Genomic DNA, 17,500 nt, shown 5'->3' on the forward strand with positions numbered 1-17,500 from the left:
GGGGGGGGGGGGGGACGACATAACAAATCAAATGAGTGCTGCAGGGCCTTCACTGAGGATATTTTACTGCACCAAAATGCTTCGGCGGGTGATTAAGCTCATCGCCCGCGGCAGTCCTACTTCCTTCAGAATCACCCTGGACGGGTATCCGTTCACCCCTTGGCGGCGCTTCCAGCGGCCGTAATGCCGCCAGACATGGGGCCCGGGAGATGTGTGTGTGTGTGTGTGTGCGTGCACGCGCTCGTCTGTATTTGCATGGAGACGCGTAGATGAGGAACTTCCTGTGGCGTCGTTCTCCATCAATGTATGATCGTTGAAACGCAACACGACCGTTCAGACACGCTCGCTCGCGCGCACACACACGCGCACACACACACACACACAATCCGAGCTGTAAAGTGAGCCGTTATTATGCTTCTACTTGTAAAGTGACATTGGAGATTTCGATGTAAACAGTATACACATGGAAACTGCAGAGCACAGGAGAAGGGGATTGGAAGAAAGGAGAAGGAAAGAAAGGCAGAACAAAGAAAATCACTGCAGGTGGTATCATTGCAATAATAGCGTTTATGGGGGGCTATATATATTACTCTGTAGTACGATCTAGCTTAGGGTACTTTAAAAGGAGAAAGTGTATGTGTGTGTGTTTCCTCCTCCCCTTGCCTGCTGGTGGGGAAAGGAGCACTCCATCTACGGTGGTTTATCTCTGGGTTCCCTTGACTGCAGAGAGGAGATGCTGCATTTTGTGTTATTTTTCACGACGCCTCTTCAGCTCCAAGCCTCATCCCTCATCCTGCACACTCAGCTAAAACAGCAGCCATGGCTCAGTGTTGAAAAGCCGGGCTTCTGAGCACGTTATCCACACAATGGAACATGTTACAGGCAACGGCGTCTTGTAGTGCTGATGACACTGCATGCTCTGCCCCCGAAGAGCTTCTGGTGTTTCAGTGATAGAGTGCGGGGCCATGTTAGAGGTAATTGTTTTAAAAGAATCCCAGGCTGAATCCCAAAAGCCAGATTGTAGGAGCAGCAGCAGCAGCAGCAATGTGGACGTGGCGAGATTTGCAAAGGTTTAAAGAGGCAGTGAACCCAAACCCGTTAGATTTTTTCCAACGTGGTAATACGATTGTCGACAGAGCAATCTATAACGTTTTTCACAGCTACTAAAATAATACCTTAGTTTAGATAAAACAGGAGGAAAAACACATGTTTTTACCGGTCTGTGCAAACCAGTGCCACGGGAACGTCGAAGGCGTTCCCGCGTTCCCGTCACGACCACGGGACATCGGCGGTGAGGTGTGTGTGGTCTTGTGAAGCTCCGTTCTGGGTGGCGGTCAATAAAGATGATGATGGCCACGTACGAGAGAGGGTTTAGTATCTTACTTAACTGCTAAATCACTTATAACACCATCGGTGTGACAGCAGTTGGAAAGTATCACAAGGTGTCATGGGTCGTAACCATGGGGATATCACACCTCCCCTCCTTCCAAAAAAACTAAAACACTTCTTTTTTTTCACTTCGTTTGATTTCAAGCTGACACAGTGGGTTCAGTTACACTTTAACAAAATACCAGGAAGTGTATATTACAACTCATTAACGTGGCTTGCCACTTGACAGCTATTGTTGAGTTAATATATTTTCATTGTTCCTGTTATCAGTACATCATCATTGGTATATGGAGTATTATGAATACGTTACAAAAATGCAAAGATATTTCTATTTTTTTATTACTCATATACTCATCATCCTTTCCAGCAGCTCAGAAATGAGTAATGCTAAGAATTACTTCCAGTCTGTAAAGCTAAAGCTTCCATAAACAGTGGATAACAGCAGGCAAAATTTCGCTGGAAAGTGTAAAACTACATAGCATCACACAAATGGAAATAAGTAAATGCAATTAGTTACCACAAGTACCATATGCCTATGTTTGTGTGTGTGTGTGTGTACATGTGTGTATGCTTGTGAGTGTGTGTGCGTGTGTGTGTGTGTGTGTGTCTTTCTTTTTGTGAAGACGTGTGTTTGTCTATGTGTGTGTGTACATGTAAACGTTTGCGTTTGCGTTTGCGATTGTGCGTTTGTTTGTGCATGCATGCATGCACAAACATGCGCGTGTATGTGTGTGTGTGTGTGTCTATGTGCGTGGGCGTGTGTGCTTGTGCGCGCATGCGTGTGTGTGTTTATGTGCTTGTGTGTGTGTGTGTGTGTTTTTGTGCAGGCATGCATGCAGGCTTGCATGTGTGTGTGTGTGTGTGTGTGTGTGTGTGTGTGTGTGTGTGTGTGTGTGTGTGTGTGTGTGTGTGTGTGTGTGTGTGTGTGTGTGTGTGTGTGTGTGTGTATCCGTGCATGTGCCGTAGGAAACTGCAGCAGGTTGCTTGTTAGCAGTTTCCACTCTGTAGAAGAAAACTGTGGATATAGCTCCCAAAAGACCGGAAAACTTTTGCCTGAGGGGAGTTTGATAACAACTAGTGTAACAGAGTCCTTATCTAAAATCCAACCAATCCATGTGCTGGATATCAGGGGGGGACAGACGGACAGACGGCCGGGACGGACAGATCCACTGCTGATTGACCTCATCCCAACACCCAAACTAGACGTTTACAGCGTATGAGATGTACCCGGTAATGACTGCGTAAAGCCAGAGCCATGATTGCCGTCGGCAGGTGGAGCTACCCGATGTACCCGATGTTCCAGCACCCTGCTGGGGCTCCGTAAGACGGTGCTGCCCCGGACTGGGTGGGTGTGTACTCTGCCCTTATTGGGTCCCTTCCAACCAAGCTCATGTGGTCTGCCAGAAGCTCCAAACGCCAGGCAGATTGTTGGGCACAGATGAAGTTTGTTTGTGTGTGAAACCCGAGTGGAGAGAAAACAGTTTCTCACATAGTCTGGAGGTCACAGCTCCCTCTCTCCGGGGTCTGGACGCTGCATGCTGTCGTTTTTATTTGTGGGGTTTTCTCTAGGCTGCTATAGTAGCCCTAAAAAGGTTTTTCTCTATGTTTGTGTTCTGGGTTTCTGTTATTGGAGCAGCTATGTAACACTCATAGATTGAATGTTAAAGATGCATTTATTTTGTGCTTCTCTAACGAGTGGCCACTTTACAATATTGTCTAACATTCACCCATTCATGCACACATTCACACAAGGCCAGCTCGTCTGGAGCAGTTAGGGTGAGGTGTCTTGCTCAGGGACACCTCGACACTCAGCTAGGAGGAGCCGGGGATCGAACTAGCAACCTTCCGGTTACCAGCCAACCCGCTCTACCTCCTGAGGCCCATGCCACCCTTGACATGGACAATATTTATTTTCCCTCGATGTTTGTGCAGATTTTGCCCGTGGGGAGTTGGCGAGCGAGGATAAGAAATTACGCTTTCCTCAAAACGCCAGAACATTTAATTGCAACTTAATCAGTGTGCGAGCTTCCGAGGAAATGTTGTACTACATCATCTCAGAGAGCCGGCGTCCTCAAGGCTTCCAATCTAAATATTTATCCATCCGCTGCCACCAGCAGTTTTTAGCTCACGTATGTGATCCACATCACATCCAGCATCGTGTTTCTCCACACCTATCAATGCCTCTTGTTCACAGAAACACACACACACACACACACACACACACACACACACACACACAAAAACATCAACATGCACAAACACACGCACAAACATACACAAAAACCCACAGACACACACACACACGCACACATATACACATATAAATACCCACATGCACACACACACACCACGAGTTCAGAGAGATACGCAATGTTGCCCCCGTTGTATCACACACATACACCAATAACTTGTACTGCAGCACCAGGAACTCGCAGCCCCACCACCACCATGCATGCATCAATAACACTCCCCCCCCCCCCCCCCCCCCCCCCCCCCCCTACCACCACCACCACCACCACCACCACCAGCACAGTTATCTCTTCAGGGAACTACAAGACATCCAAGAACAGAATCCCAACATAAATCATTAAAGATTCACCAGCTCAAAGTTCACGCTCGCTCTCTAACTCTCCTCTACCGCGGGCTGGCTGGCGCTCGCTCGCTACTAGCGGCGCACGCACACACACACACACACAGACACACACACACACACACACACACACATACATGCTTGCACGCACACACACTGAAACACACTCGCGCCCTCATCAATATTACAGCGGTGAGGCCCATTACAGATGCGTACAGAGTGTAGTCGGCGCGCGTCAGTGCAACTCACTTAGACACGTATTGTCGGTGAAGTCCCGCAGGAAGTTCACACATTCTTCTTCCTGGTTGCCGCTGCCTCTGCAGCTGCACCACGGGGAGACGGTCCAGTTGGAGTAGCTGCTGTCCACATAGTTTGGAGTCATCTCCGTCCCTGTGAGGGAATCACAGTAAAGACACACACACACACACACACACACACACACACACACACACACACACACACACACACACACACACACAGACACACACAGACACGCACACACACACACACACACACACACACACAGACAAGCACACACCAAGACAGACAGACACACACACACACCCACACACACATACACATACACATACACACACACACACACACACACACACACACACACACACACACACACACACACACACACACACACACACACACATTCCGACACATACATACACACACACACAGACACAGACACACACACACACATAGACACACAGACATACACATTCCGACACATTCCGACATACACACACACACACACACACACACACACACACACACACACACACACACACAAACACACACACGCACACACACACACACACACACACACACACACACACACACACACAAAAGTGAACATACACATACCAAACACAACCATACATTAGCAGCCCAGTTATAGGTCACTAATGGGTAATAATGGAGTACTGTTGCAGACGGTATAGCGTTCGGACACTGGGATGTTAGTCATGGGAACAGGGTCAGTCCATTTGAGGTTTATGGGAAAGGGAAGCATTTTATAATAGTCTATTTTAATCGTGAAGAGTCCATTACATTATGAATAGTTTGCAAAGTAGGTTGTTTTGTGATAAGTGTACTGTACGGGTGTATAACACTACTGTGCCCGCGCCATAATGTTGTCCCTAAGACCTTGTTGGACAGGAGCCTGGATCTGAGGCATGCATACATAACTTTCTAATATTTATTCATAAAGCCGAGCCAGTGATTTATATGAAACCCCGGAGCCCAAGCTCCAAAAGTTAAAGATGCATCTTGCCCACACAAGATTCAATACAGGTTCTGAATTGACAAGCTAGCAGATTTAAATGACCTATTGTCCCAATTAACTCATTATCTCGTCCAAACCTTGTTTCTACTTAAACGACTCAATTCAAGACAGTCCCCCGAGAGATGAATCCTAACATTATATAACATATTGGGCACATTTCCAGATAGTTTTTGTGTATTCCAAAGGCTGGTTTATTTGTTGCAATGCACGTACGCTATCCTGAATCAGTACTGGAATATAAACACTACTCAGATGTTTTCTCACAATATTGAATTTATTCCTTGGAGTGATCTGACCCGACAGTAGGCACACAAACACACTCACGCACATAAACCCAGAGCTACTTTACTAGTGTGGCATCAGCCTTCCTCCACATGCTATCACATAGCCACGTCCGTTGTTGCTAATGGACGGAATCATTGAATAGACGGCCTCATCGCTGTCTGCAAACTTTACAATTAAATCCCTGTTCTGTTTGGCCAACTTATTATTAAATCAGACCGACTGACTTTGTGTGATTAAATGACTTGTTATCTCGTTGTAGACAGCTTAAACGAGTTCAGGAATCTCGTTAAGCGAAAATGCAAGCCGGTCAGGCACCCGTGCGTCACTTTTTAAATAGATATTAACGTAATAGAACTGTAGTGACTTTAAGTAATCTCAGCATGAGATGCGAGTTCATCATCATTCCGTCTCGACCGCCCGGGAGCTACGATCAGGGGGAACGGCGGCGAGGTGCTTTCTCCTTCCCGACGATCAGCATTTGTGCATTTCAATTTTCAAACAGGTAGTCCTTTTAAATTCCCCGTGCGTCCCCTGCAATCACTTGACCATGCAGACGCATCTCTAAGAAACTGATTATAAGGTCCGCTCGTGTGGAAAAAAATGGGCTCGCAATTACTGCAGTGCTATATTTGAAGAACATTTGCTGGGAGCAAACAGATGGCCATCGATTGTTTTAATTAAGCCAACCTCAGTCCTATCCACACTGCTGGTAGGGGCCCCACGGGCCACTGTGTAGGGGACGTCAGTCCAGGCAGAACGCCGTCTCTCTTTCTCTCTCTCTCGCTCTCTCTCTCTCTGTCTCTCTCTCTCTCCCTCTTTCCCCCTTTCTCTCTCTCCCTCCCCCTTTCTCTTCCCCCTCCTCTCTCCCTCCCTCTCTCTCTCTCCCTCTCTTTATCTCTCCCTCTCCCTCCCCCTCGCTGCCTCTCCCTCTCTCTCTCTCTCTCTCTCTCTCTCTCTCTCTCTCTCTCTCTCTCTCTCTCTCTCTCTCTCTCTCTCTCTCTCTCTCTCTCTCTCTCTCTCTCTCTCACTCTTTCCCCCTTTCTCTCTCTCCCTCCCCCTTTCTCTCCCTCCCTCTCTCTCTCTCTCCCTCTCACGCTCTCTCTCCCTCTCTTTATCTCTCCCTCTCCCTCCCCCTCGCTCCCTCTCCCTCTCTCTCTCTCTCTCTCTCTCTCTCTCTCTCTCTCTCTCTCTCTCTCTCTCTCTCTCTCTCTCTCTCTCTCTCTCTCACTCTCTCTCACTCACTCTCTCTCTCTCCCTCCCTCCCTCCCTCTCTCCAGCCTGGAGATAAGTTTATTTGGAGTGCTCTCCTCTCTCCCTCCCCTGTGTCCACGCTGCACAACTCTCCCCGTCTCCTTTTATCTCAGCATGGATCCCCCCCCACTCACACATTTTGAGAAAATATTGGGTGGCTGGGGATTAACTGTGTCTTTCTGACGGATGTGTGCATGCAGTCACACACACACACACACACACACACACACACACACACACACACACACACACACACACACACACACACACACACACACACACACACACACACACACACACACACACACACACACACACACACACAGGAACGTGCGCACACTTATACACTGTTCAACAGTGTTTCCCCACATGGACGCAGAGAGAGACAAAAAGACAGACCCAGACATGAACACACACACACACACACAGGAACGTGCGCACACTGCTCAACAGTGTTTCCCTACATGGACGCACAGAGAGACAGACAGACCCAGACATGAACACACACACACATACGCACGTGTGCAGGCACTTATACACTGCTCAACAGTGTTTCCTCACATGGACTCACAGAGTGACGGACACACACACACACACACACACACAGTTAACGCAGAGCCTCGGCGCTGCTGACCTATCAGTCGGGCGTATGAGGCCAAGCAGGCCTGGTAATTGTCTTCGTTGGGACAGCTGCTCGCTGTGTGCTGAGTCACAATGCAGTTCATGTGGAAATCGGCCAGTCTTGACCTGTATGGGAAAGACACACACACACACACACACACACACACACACACACACACACACACACACACACACACACACACACACACACACACACACACACACACACACACACACACACACACACAGAGACAGACACACAGACACACACAGACACACACAAACCCACACACAGTGAAAGGGGGTTTTAGTCACCATGTAACATCTCGTTCTATAAACTCGGATTCCTATCATTACACATGACCCAGCCCTCCATTTCATAATCTTTCCCGTGCCTGTTTTTTTTAAGTGCGCCATGCTTTTTTGGGATGCTGGCAATTGAATTGAATTAAAGTCAAAATGAATTCCCAGCACGACGTACAGTGTGTGTGCGTCGGTACAGGGTGTCGCCCGCTGCTTCAGCAGGACGGTGACGACACATGAACCATAGCGTGTTCGTCCATAGATACCATTAAAAAAGTGTACATAATGAACACACCACCCACATATAAATAAACTCGCAGGGCCACACTCTCAGGTACGCACACACACACACACACACGCAAACATAAACACACACACACACACACAAACACACACACACACACCGAAACAAACACACTCAAACACATACGCACACTCACACAGACGCACACGCACACACAGAAACAAACAAAACAAAGCAAACAACCACAGAAAAGGAAGACATTTGTAAGCATTGCATCTATTTCCTGGCACGGTGTTCCTGGAGGGGAACAGCTGCCAATAGTTACCAGCCTCAAACTGGTAAAGTATACACAACATCTGTTTCCGCGCTGGCACAACAGGTGCCGTGAATAACAACCAGGTCTCCGACAACCTCCGGCAGCCAGCCCTCCGTACCCAGCACCCAGTCGGGGGTCCGCTCTATAGGAACATTACCAGCATGGCTTTCTTTGTTTTAGGTTCTGCATGTGTGTGTCCCCTCCCACCTCCACACACACACCGAACCCGGTTGCAAACGACCCCCCAAACGCGTTTGTTTCACCCACAATAAAATTGAAGGAAGCTGATAAAAATAAAAGTATTCTTTTTGGTGGTGGTGGAGGGGGGGCTGGGGGGGTTGTTTGGGTGTGTGTGTGTGATAAGAGCCTTAAGTCGGTGGGGGGCCCCCGGGCAGCATTGCTAATCCACTTAAGTAGGTTTATTGAGGGTAGCGTACGCTCAGTGGCTCTGTCTGCACCGCTCACATCAGCGCTGCCCAGTGCCCACTGGAACAAAGTGAATCACCAGTCATCCAGCATCTCTCTCTCTCTCCGTCTTAGTCACTCTCTCTGTCTCCCTCTCTCCGTTTATCTCTCTCTCTCCCTCTCTCCCCCCCCCTCTATCTCTCCACTCCTTTCTCTCTCTCTCTCTCTCTCTCTCTCTCTCTCTCTCTCTCTCTCTCTCTCTCTCTCTCTCTCTCTCTCTCTCGCTATCTCTCTCTCTCTCTCTCTCTCTCTCTCTCTCTCTCTCTCTCTCTCTCTCTCTCTGCCTCGCTCTGCCTCTCTCTCTCTCTCTCTCTCTCTCTCTCTCTCTCTCTCTCTCTCTCTCTCTCTCTCTCTCTCTCTCTCTCTCTCTCTCTCTCTCTCTCTCTCTCCCTCTCTCTCTCTCTCTCTCTCTCTCTCTCTCTCTCTCTCTCTCTCTCTCTCTCTCTCTCATGTCTTATTCATGGTGACCTGGTCTGCCCGTCCTCCGCGGCTCCAGAGTTCAAAGGTAAAGCGTCAAGCTGCCGTGGGCGGCAGCCATGTTTTTGGAAGGAAAAACAACCCGGCACGACCTAACGACTAACGACACACGCACACGCTCGTAAACAATACGCACGCTGAAAAGATTTATCGTGCGTTAACAAATATATTCATCCTTATTCACCCGTCCTTCTTCAATGAGGTCTATAAAATTTGTATGGCAATGAAAACGTCTTGGGTGTTCAACTCTGTGGTTCAACCGTGGGAATTGAGCTTGGAAATGGCTACCCTAAGTCCCTGACTACCTTAAGTCACGGACTACCTTAAGTCACAGAATACCTTTAGTCCCCGACGACCTTAAGTCCCGGGCTACCTTAAGTCACGGGCTACCTTAAATCACGGGCTACCTTAAGTCCCGGGCTACCTAAAGTCACGGGCTACCTTAAGTCACCGACTACCTTAAGTCACAGGCTACCATAATTCACGGGCTACCTTAAGTCACCGACTACCTAAAGTCACAGGCTACCATAATTCACGGGCTACCATAAGTCACGGACTACCTTAAGTCACAGGCTACCATAATTCACGGGCTACCATAAGTCACGGACTACCTTAAGTCACAGACATGAGATTTGAACGTTTAAAATGTCTTGGACCACGTTGAACAGCGAGATTACCCAATAGACTAGAGAATGGAGTAGAATGGAGTATAACAGCCTAGAATGGAGTAGAATAGAGCATAATCTAATATTGTAGAATATAATAGAATAGCATAGAATTGGACAGAATAGAGTAGAATCAAAATATAATAAGATAGAATGAAATGGACTGCTGGAATGGCGTAGAATACAACCAACCGGCATCAACAAAGTGCGACAAACCCAACAGAAATACCAATGCCAGATCAAACCGCCCGCAACAGCTCTAAAGGACTCGCCTGATTTGAATGTCAAGACCTCTAATCTTTGGTCCAGATGGAAGGATCCAGAGGAGCGGGGGGGGGCTGTCAGATGTGACTGGAACGGGGGCAAGCCGCCGGGACTCATGCAGGTGATGTCACACTACCCCCATGCTGTCACACCCTCCCGCCTAAGCCGATGCAGCGAGCTAAAGGCTTTGAGGTGCAAATCACATCGCGGTGGTTGTTGATATTTCGTCATGACAAACATGCGCGCCATGTGACCCGAAACTCGTGGTCACATGCTCTTCACGGCTAGCAATAACGGTTAGTCATTAGCGGTTTGGAGGGAGAGGGAGAGGGGGAGAGAGGGAGAGGGAGAGAGAGAGAGAGAGAGAGAGAGAGAGAGAGAGAGAGAGAGAGAGAGAGAGAGAGAGAGAGAGAGAGAGAGAGAGAGAGAGAGAGAGAGAGAGAGAGACTTTCGCCTCCACCCTTCCCATGACTCAGATTTTATACCCAGCTCCATCAGGACGCTGGTCTAATTACAGCGATCTGACCCTGCCGTCCAGCACCAGTTTCCAGGTCAGTGATTTAATTAAAACCACGTCAGCAGCAGAATACAGATGCTCGTGATGCATCAGTAGGAGACGTATTCGCTCTGAACTGATATAACCGGGTGGGTTCACCCAATGAGGAAAAAAATATAAACGAATGTGTCCCTTATGACTGGAAAAACCTGAGAAAGATGATTATTCGATGCATATAATTACATTTTCCTTGAAGCCTGTCAACATGTTGGTGTCTCAGAGAAGCTGTTGCTTCTGTTTGGGATAGCAAGGCTGCCAAATGGTAATAGGCCTTCATTTTTATTATTGTAAACTCATATTGGACATATTTTATTGAGCCATTAGTTAAGTATTTATTGATAGATTAGTACGATTTTTTCGTTAACAAAGAGAGGCGCGGCCTAGCTAGCATTTGTACTATTCAACTCAACTATTGCTTCCTAACTACCTGATTTGGTCATGAATTGCAGCATTATTTGTGTGTTTATGATGCATTATTAACGCAATGTAAATAGTTTGCATCTCAGTAATTTACTCTTTAGAAATGATCTACAAGTGCGTTTTCAACTCTGCACAATGCTTTGTCAATAAACAATTTCACTACTTTCTACTACTTGATTAATCCTTCAAAGATGCTGTTATTCTGAAGTTATACCCTTTCTTTCCTTTCTTCCTTGTGAAAAACATATCTATTCATGTAAAAACACACACATGCCAACGATATTTCCATGACGAAACAAAAGCTATCCTCTGTTCATCCGTTGCTCACTCACATTTGTAATTATATCTCACTCGGTGAAGGTTCATTTTTTTTCGATAAAAACGTCTGAGATCCACATTTTTTGTATTTATTTGTTCAGCCTTCTGGTGTTCGAAAACGTGTACTCCAATTTACTGAATAAAAGGAAATCAATTCACGCATTCAATATTGGCCTGGGACCGTGAATGAATAGCTAAGTGGAGATATTGACTGGCCACATGTTCCCCCAGTGCCTTCATTAGACGTAGTACACCGCAGCTGGGGTCGGTGGAAGGATACAGCGTCGGAGTGGAGACGGGATAAAGCCAATGGAAATGTTATGTTATGAAATACGGTGAGAGCTAAAAACACTTTAATTACAGTCCCTATCTGCCAGATATGTGTGTTTTTTTTTTTTTTTATCCCTGGAGCAAAATTGAAAGGGTGTATATTAATATGTGTTATGGATAAGCTAAACGGTAATCACATGGAGCCCTTTAACTTGTTCAAATGCTTTCCTCGGCTTTGGGCGAGCTTAGGGTGATTCTAACCCCAGAAGGGATAGAACAGGGCTGCCTACTGTAGAGTACTATAGCATGGTAATTACTGCAGTATGTAGGAAAGGCCTTACACTACAGCAAAGTGCTTTTATATTATACATAGAGGAAGGGGAAGAAGCAACAAATTGGCTATACAGTTGGGGGGGGGGAGTTAGCCTGAATATTAAGCCCTATATCTCTATATAAACTGTATTTTGTTTTGCCAGCTACTCAGACCTCTCCCTCCCTCCCGCCCTCTCTCTCTCTCTCTCTCTCTCTCTCTCTCTCTCTCTCTCTCTCTCTCTCTCTCTCTCTCTCTCTCTCTCTCTCTCTCTCTCTCTCTCTCTCTCTCTCTCTCTCTCCCTCTCTCTCTCTCTCTCTCTCTCTCTCCCCCTCCCTCTCTCTCTCCCTCTCTCTCTCTCTCTCTCCCCCAGCTCCTCTCACTCCATTAAACTGCGTCTCTGTCTGCTTGCCTATCAAACCTGTGGACATGGCCCACTCCCTACAGCACTTCATCTGATCTGAAGACCACACACACACACACACACGTCAAAGCCACGCACGTCACACATGCACGTGCGTCAAACCACACACACACACACACATACATCAAAGCCACGCACACGGCAAAGTCAAACCACACACACACACACACGTACACACACACATACTCACACACACGTACAAACACGTACACTCACACACTGACATTCACAAGCACGCACATGCACGCACACACACAGACATACACACACACACACACACACACACACACACACACACACACACACACACACACACACACACACACACACACATTTGTGAGATAATGACCAACTCTATACACAAAGGAAGTCAATTAGCATAGGTATGCATACGTTAGTAGCAAACACACACACACACACACACACACACACACACACACCTGTCTGTGTTTCTCAAGGCCAGAAATGTTGAGAACAACTGACAAGGTGTGCAGAGTCGTTATTCAACACGTGGAGAAATGACTATTCACCAGAGCCTTGTATATGGTGTGTAAGAAAACACACCCTTCACAATAACGCAAACAAAGGAAGAGAAGGACTTCACCATCTGGCCCGTGCGTCATGGAGTGTAGAGGGTGGAGAAGAAGAAGAAGAAGAAGAAGAAGAAGAAGAAGAAGAAGAAGAAGAAGAAGAAGAAGAAGAAGAAGAAGAAGAAGAAAAAGAAGAAGACATCTTCAATGATAGTTTTATTTTCGTCTTTCTGTCTTTCTTTATTCTCTTCTTGTTGCTGCGGAAGCCGGCCTCTTTCAGACAATGACGGCATAAACACAGCCATTTAAAGTTTAGAGAGGTGTCCTGAATGTACGGACAATGATGTTCTAGCCGCATTTCACGGCTTCTGCAGACTTTCCATTACACCTCCACCAACCACTCCCCACTCGCTGCTGAAATTACAGGCTGTCTGGCTCAACAGAGTTTTATGGTCATTTCAGCCACTCAGCTGTAGGGGTGGGGGGGTGGGGGGGGGGGGGGGGGGGGGGGGGGGGGGTTGGCGGGGAGGAGGAGGAGCCCCCCACAGAGGTAAACTCCTTTCAACCAACCTGACACTTTAAACACAGTTATTCGACCGGGCACTGAGTGCCCTGTCGGTCAAGCTTGGCACTAATAGAAAATTGAATAGCTTTTTATATGGATTCCTATTCCTATCACTTCATGTAGGTCCGTGACAAACAATGAGACTCGGGTAGAGAAATATTTCTGATGAGAGCTGCCGGTCTATGGAAGCCATTTTTCTATTTTGTCCTCATGAGGATATGAAGCAGAAAGGGGGGGGGGGGGGGGAAGGGGGTTGGGGGGGAGGGGTTGGCGTGAGGAGTGTGTGGGTGTTGTTCGGTTGGGGTGGGGACACACTCCGACTTATCAGACTACAAAGTCTTCTAATGGCTTCCCCTCGCCGCATCGAGCCGAGCGTCCGTCGAGGGAGAGTTCTATCTATTATTTCCCTCCTCTCTCTTCCGCGCGTTCCGCGGTTTATCTGGGAATTTAATGTTTACTCCGTCTCGTTCGCGGGCCCCGATGATAATTCTTGTTAAATGTGAAATTGTTTGCGTCCGCGCCCTTATCACAGCCCAGCGATTCTTCAGCGCGAAAGGGCTTTAGCGAGCTTATCGCTCCCTCATCTAGAGCAAGCATAATAACCACGAGGATAAGGAGCAGCCGACAATGGATGGCAACATAATAGCAGTTATCTGCAAAGATGGGGGAACAAGAAACAAACAAAGAGTGCGTCTTGGAAGGCCTCAGTTGTCTCTGTATTGACTTCCTGTTAGTTGCCTCCCTTTTTCTCCCTTCTATTCTTCCGCATCATTCTTCACTTCTATTCTTGTGTTTCCTTTCTCCTCGCTCGTGCCTTCCCCCCCCCACAGCGCATCGCAGACAATCTGCCTCTGACCCCTCTTCTCTTCCTTCCTCTCCTCTCTCCTCCACCCTCACCTGCTCTCCACTAGCCCTCCATCCTCGTCTCCTCTCCACTTTCCTCCATCCACATCTCCTCTTCTTCTCCCTGGCATCATCTCCTGCCCTTCCCTCACTCCCTTCCTCTTCTCTTCCTCTTCCCTTCCATGCTGTTCTCTGCTCCTCGACTCTTCATCACGCCGCTCTGCTCTCTGGCTCTCTCCGTCATGGCCGTGCCTTGGCCCCTCGTGAGTATCCTCATATCTTGCTCATCTCTCTCCCTGTGAACAGATGCAGGGCTTGATCCCTCCTGTCTAATAAAAAGAACAGAACAACATCTCTGCCTCCTGACAGCCGTTTAAATGCCAACGCTAACAGGGGGCCTTTGGTTGGCAGCCCCCAGCCCCCAGTTAGACATATACAGATCTACAGATGACATCACCGCGTAGGTTACCATGGTGTGTGCGGTCTCCTTTGCAATGCGTTCAACCTCAACAACATCCACCTTCAGAGCCCGTAGCGCCCTCTGTCTTACTGACAGGAGGGCTCCTTTGAATCCTTCTTCTTTCTCTTTTCGTTGTCAAATTGGTGCTCAAAAAAAAGCCCAACCCATGATGTGGTTTAGTTTTTCACTGCAGGTCCCCCCCCCCCAAATCCAGCCCCCCAAAGAGGAAAGAGCTTCCCCCTCCCAGCGTCTCTGTTCACAGGCAATTGTGCACAGAGAAAGTGTGCGTGGCTCACAGCTATTTTCCTTCTGAACGCTGCTGGACAAACGCCTGTCTGTTTGGCAGCTCTATAGGCACTCATTGGAATTCACAGCGGCATTCCAAAGGGCAGAGTGGGCAGATGGTATCCAGTGAAAACACAGAGCGGCAGATAGGCAGGTGATAACGCTTTAGTGGGCTACGGGCGACTCGCAAAACTCTCTGTCGGTTCCCGGGACTCGGCGGAGGTCACGGAACAAGAGGTGCAATATGTCTGGCGGAGCAGAGATTCTTGGCATGCTAACATGAGCCCACACTGTACAGGCTACATGTGTTCAGTCTGTAGTTATATATATATATATATGTTTAATTTTCTCTGTTTAATTTGATATCGTTCCTCATGCATGGAGTTTTTGCATTGCTGGGAGATTGATGGGTTCTCTTCCTTTCCTCCACCATCCCGACGCTCGTCTTCCGTCTCCACGGCCCCCTCTCTCGCTCCGTCTCTCTTGGCCTTTGTGCGCCCGGCCCATCATTAACATCATGCAGTCCCCCCTCGTTCAATGTTATGTCATTGGAGCCAATGCTAAATCAAGCGCGCAACCCAGTACTGTCTACTTGGAAAGGCGAAGGGTGCACACATTATTCAAGGTTATGTAAACTCCACGGAACCCTAAACATGTCACCACTAAAGACATTCCTAGATCTAGTGCGCATGCAGGATGAGTGAACGCATGGATGAACCGAGAGGATGAGCGTGGGCGGAGGAATGATCCACTTCCTGTATGGCTGTCCATCCATCGTCAACACGTTGCATACTTACATGGCAAACGTCATAACTAGCAGCAAATAGCAAGGTACAGCGACGCAACCCACGTCAGTTGTTGCAGTGGTCATGAGTAAAATAAACAAAAACAAGTGAGTACAACATCCAAAACTCAGATCAAAAAGGGTGCTTCATGGAGAGGGGGCGAGTGAAGAATTGAGCCAAAAATGACAAAAAGTATGACGGAGCGAGAGAGAGAGAGAGAGAGAGAGAGAGAGAGAGAGAGAGAGAGAGAGAGAGAGAGAGAGAGAGAGAGAGAGAGAGAGAGAGAGAGAGAGAGAGACGGGGGATGGAGATAATGACAGGTAAGAGGCATGGGTAGGAGTGATAGACACGCTCCCAGCACTGCCGTTCTGGAGAGATGTGTGGAGCTTTCCGCCCTTAATGCTGTTAGCGGTGTGGATGCCTAGGCGGGTGTCTGGGGTGCACTTGGTGATAACTGTCTCTGTCATCCCGTGCTTAGCAGCCCTTCCTTCAGGATTAAGGGCGGGGTCCGCAAACCGTAATCTTTATGGCGGGAGTGAAAAGATGTTTCAATTCCAATTGCCTGCAGAAGCCGACATGCTCTTTCTCTCCGTTTGTCTCTTTTTTTCGCATACAATCTCATTTTCCTTCCATCTCTCTACTTACCTCACCCCCCCTCCCCACCCGCTCTAATGTGTAGCCAGCAAGCTGAGCACGTCCCCCCGGTAGCCCAGGTCTGATTAAAGCCGTGTTCCGCCGGAGACGCCGCCGTGTGTGAGGAAAAAGGTCACAAATTGACGCGCGCTTCGCTCTCTCAAAAAAACCCGATGCTTACGCGATCACAGGGAGCCACTTCACTTTGATAGCCGGCACTACTGTTAACGGCAGAGATGGAACACTCTGTCGATGCACTACCATGGGTAAAGACTACCTCGAAAGGGAAATTCATTCGATTGTGTGTTGACATACTTTGCGTGTGTCTGTGTATGGGTGTGTGTAGATGAATATGTGTTTGTGTCCTTGTGTGGGGGTGAATAGGTGTGTGTCTGTGCATTCATAAGTGTGTGTGGGGTTGTGTGTGTGTGTGTGTGTTTGTGGGTAGGTGAATGTTTTAGTGTTCGGATGTGTAGTTGAATATCTGTGTGCCTGGGCATTCATAGGTGTGTGTGTCTGTGTGTATGTGTGTTTGGGTGTGTGTGTGTGTGTGTGTGTGTGTGTGTGTGTGTGTGTGTGTGTGTGTGTGTGTGTGTGTGTGTGTGTGTGTGTGTGTGTGTGTGTGTGTGTGTGTAGGTGAATGTGTTAGTGTTCGGATGAGTAGGTGAATATCTGTGTGCCTGGGCATTCATAGGTGTGTGTGTGTTCGTGTGTGTGTGTGTGTGTGTGTGTGTGTGTGTGTGTGTGTGTGTGTGTGTGTGTGTGATGATAAAAGTGTCCGGCTCCTTCCAGAGCCTCTCTATAGGAGTTACAGAGTAATGCCATCTGGGCCATTCTCCCTCCGCTGCTCCCTGGGCTGTCAGGTACAGCAGAGCACACTGTTTCAGCCTGATGTAGGGCACTGTGTACGACTTAGCACCAACATCACTTGCTG

At 48.0% G+C, this 17,500-nt stretch overlaps 1 protein-coding gene across 1 annotated transcript in view; it reads right to left on the bottom strand.

Annotated features, from left to right (window-relative positions):
• Positions 1-17,500, bottom strand: part of LOC115545439 (GDNF family receptor alpha-2) — a 63,306-nt gene that overhangs the window by 11,975 nt on the left and 33,831 nt on the right. The window contains exons 5-6 of the mRNA XM_030358613.1: positions 7,447-7,559; positions 4,229-4,369 (exon numbers count right to left, since the gene is read on the bottom strand). Coding sequence (XP_030214473.1) covers positions 4,229-4,369; positions 7,447-7,559 — 254 coding nt within the window. The remainder of the gene's footprint in view (positions 1-4,228; positions 4,370-7,446; positions 7,560-17,500) is intronic.

This window comes from Gadus morhua, chromosome 6 (genome assembly GCF_902167405.1).
Source record: "Gadus morhua chromosome 6, gadMor3.0, whole genome shotgun sequence".
In the NCBI taxonomy this organism is placed as follows: domain Eukaryota; kingdom Metazoa; phylum Chordata; class Actinopteri; order Gadiformes; family Gadidae; genus Gadus; species Gadus morhua.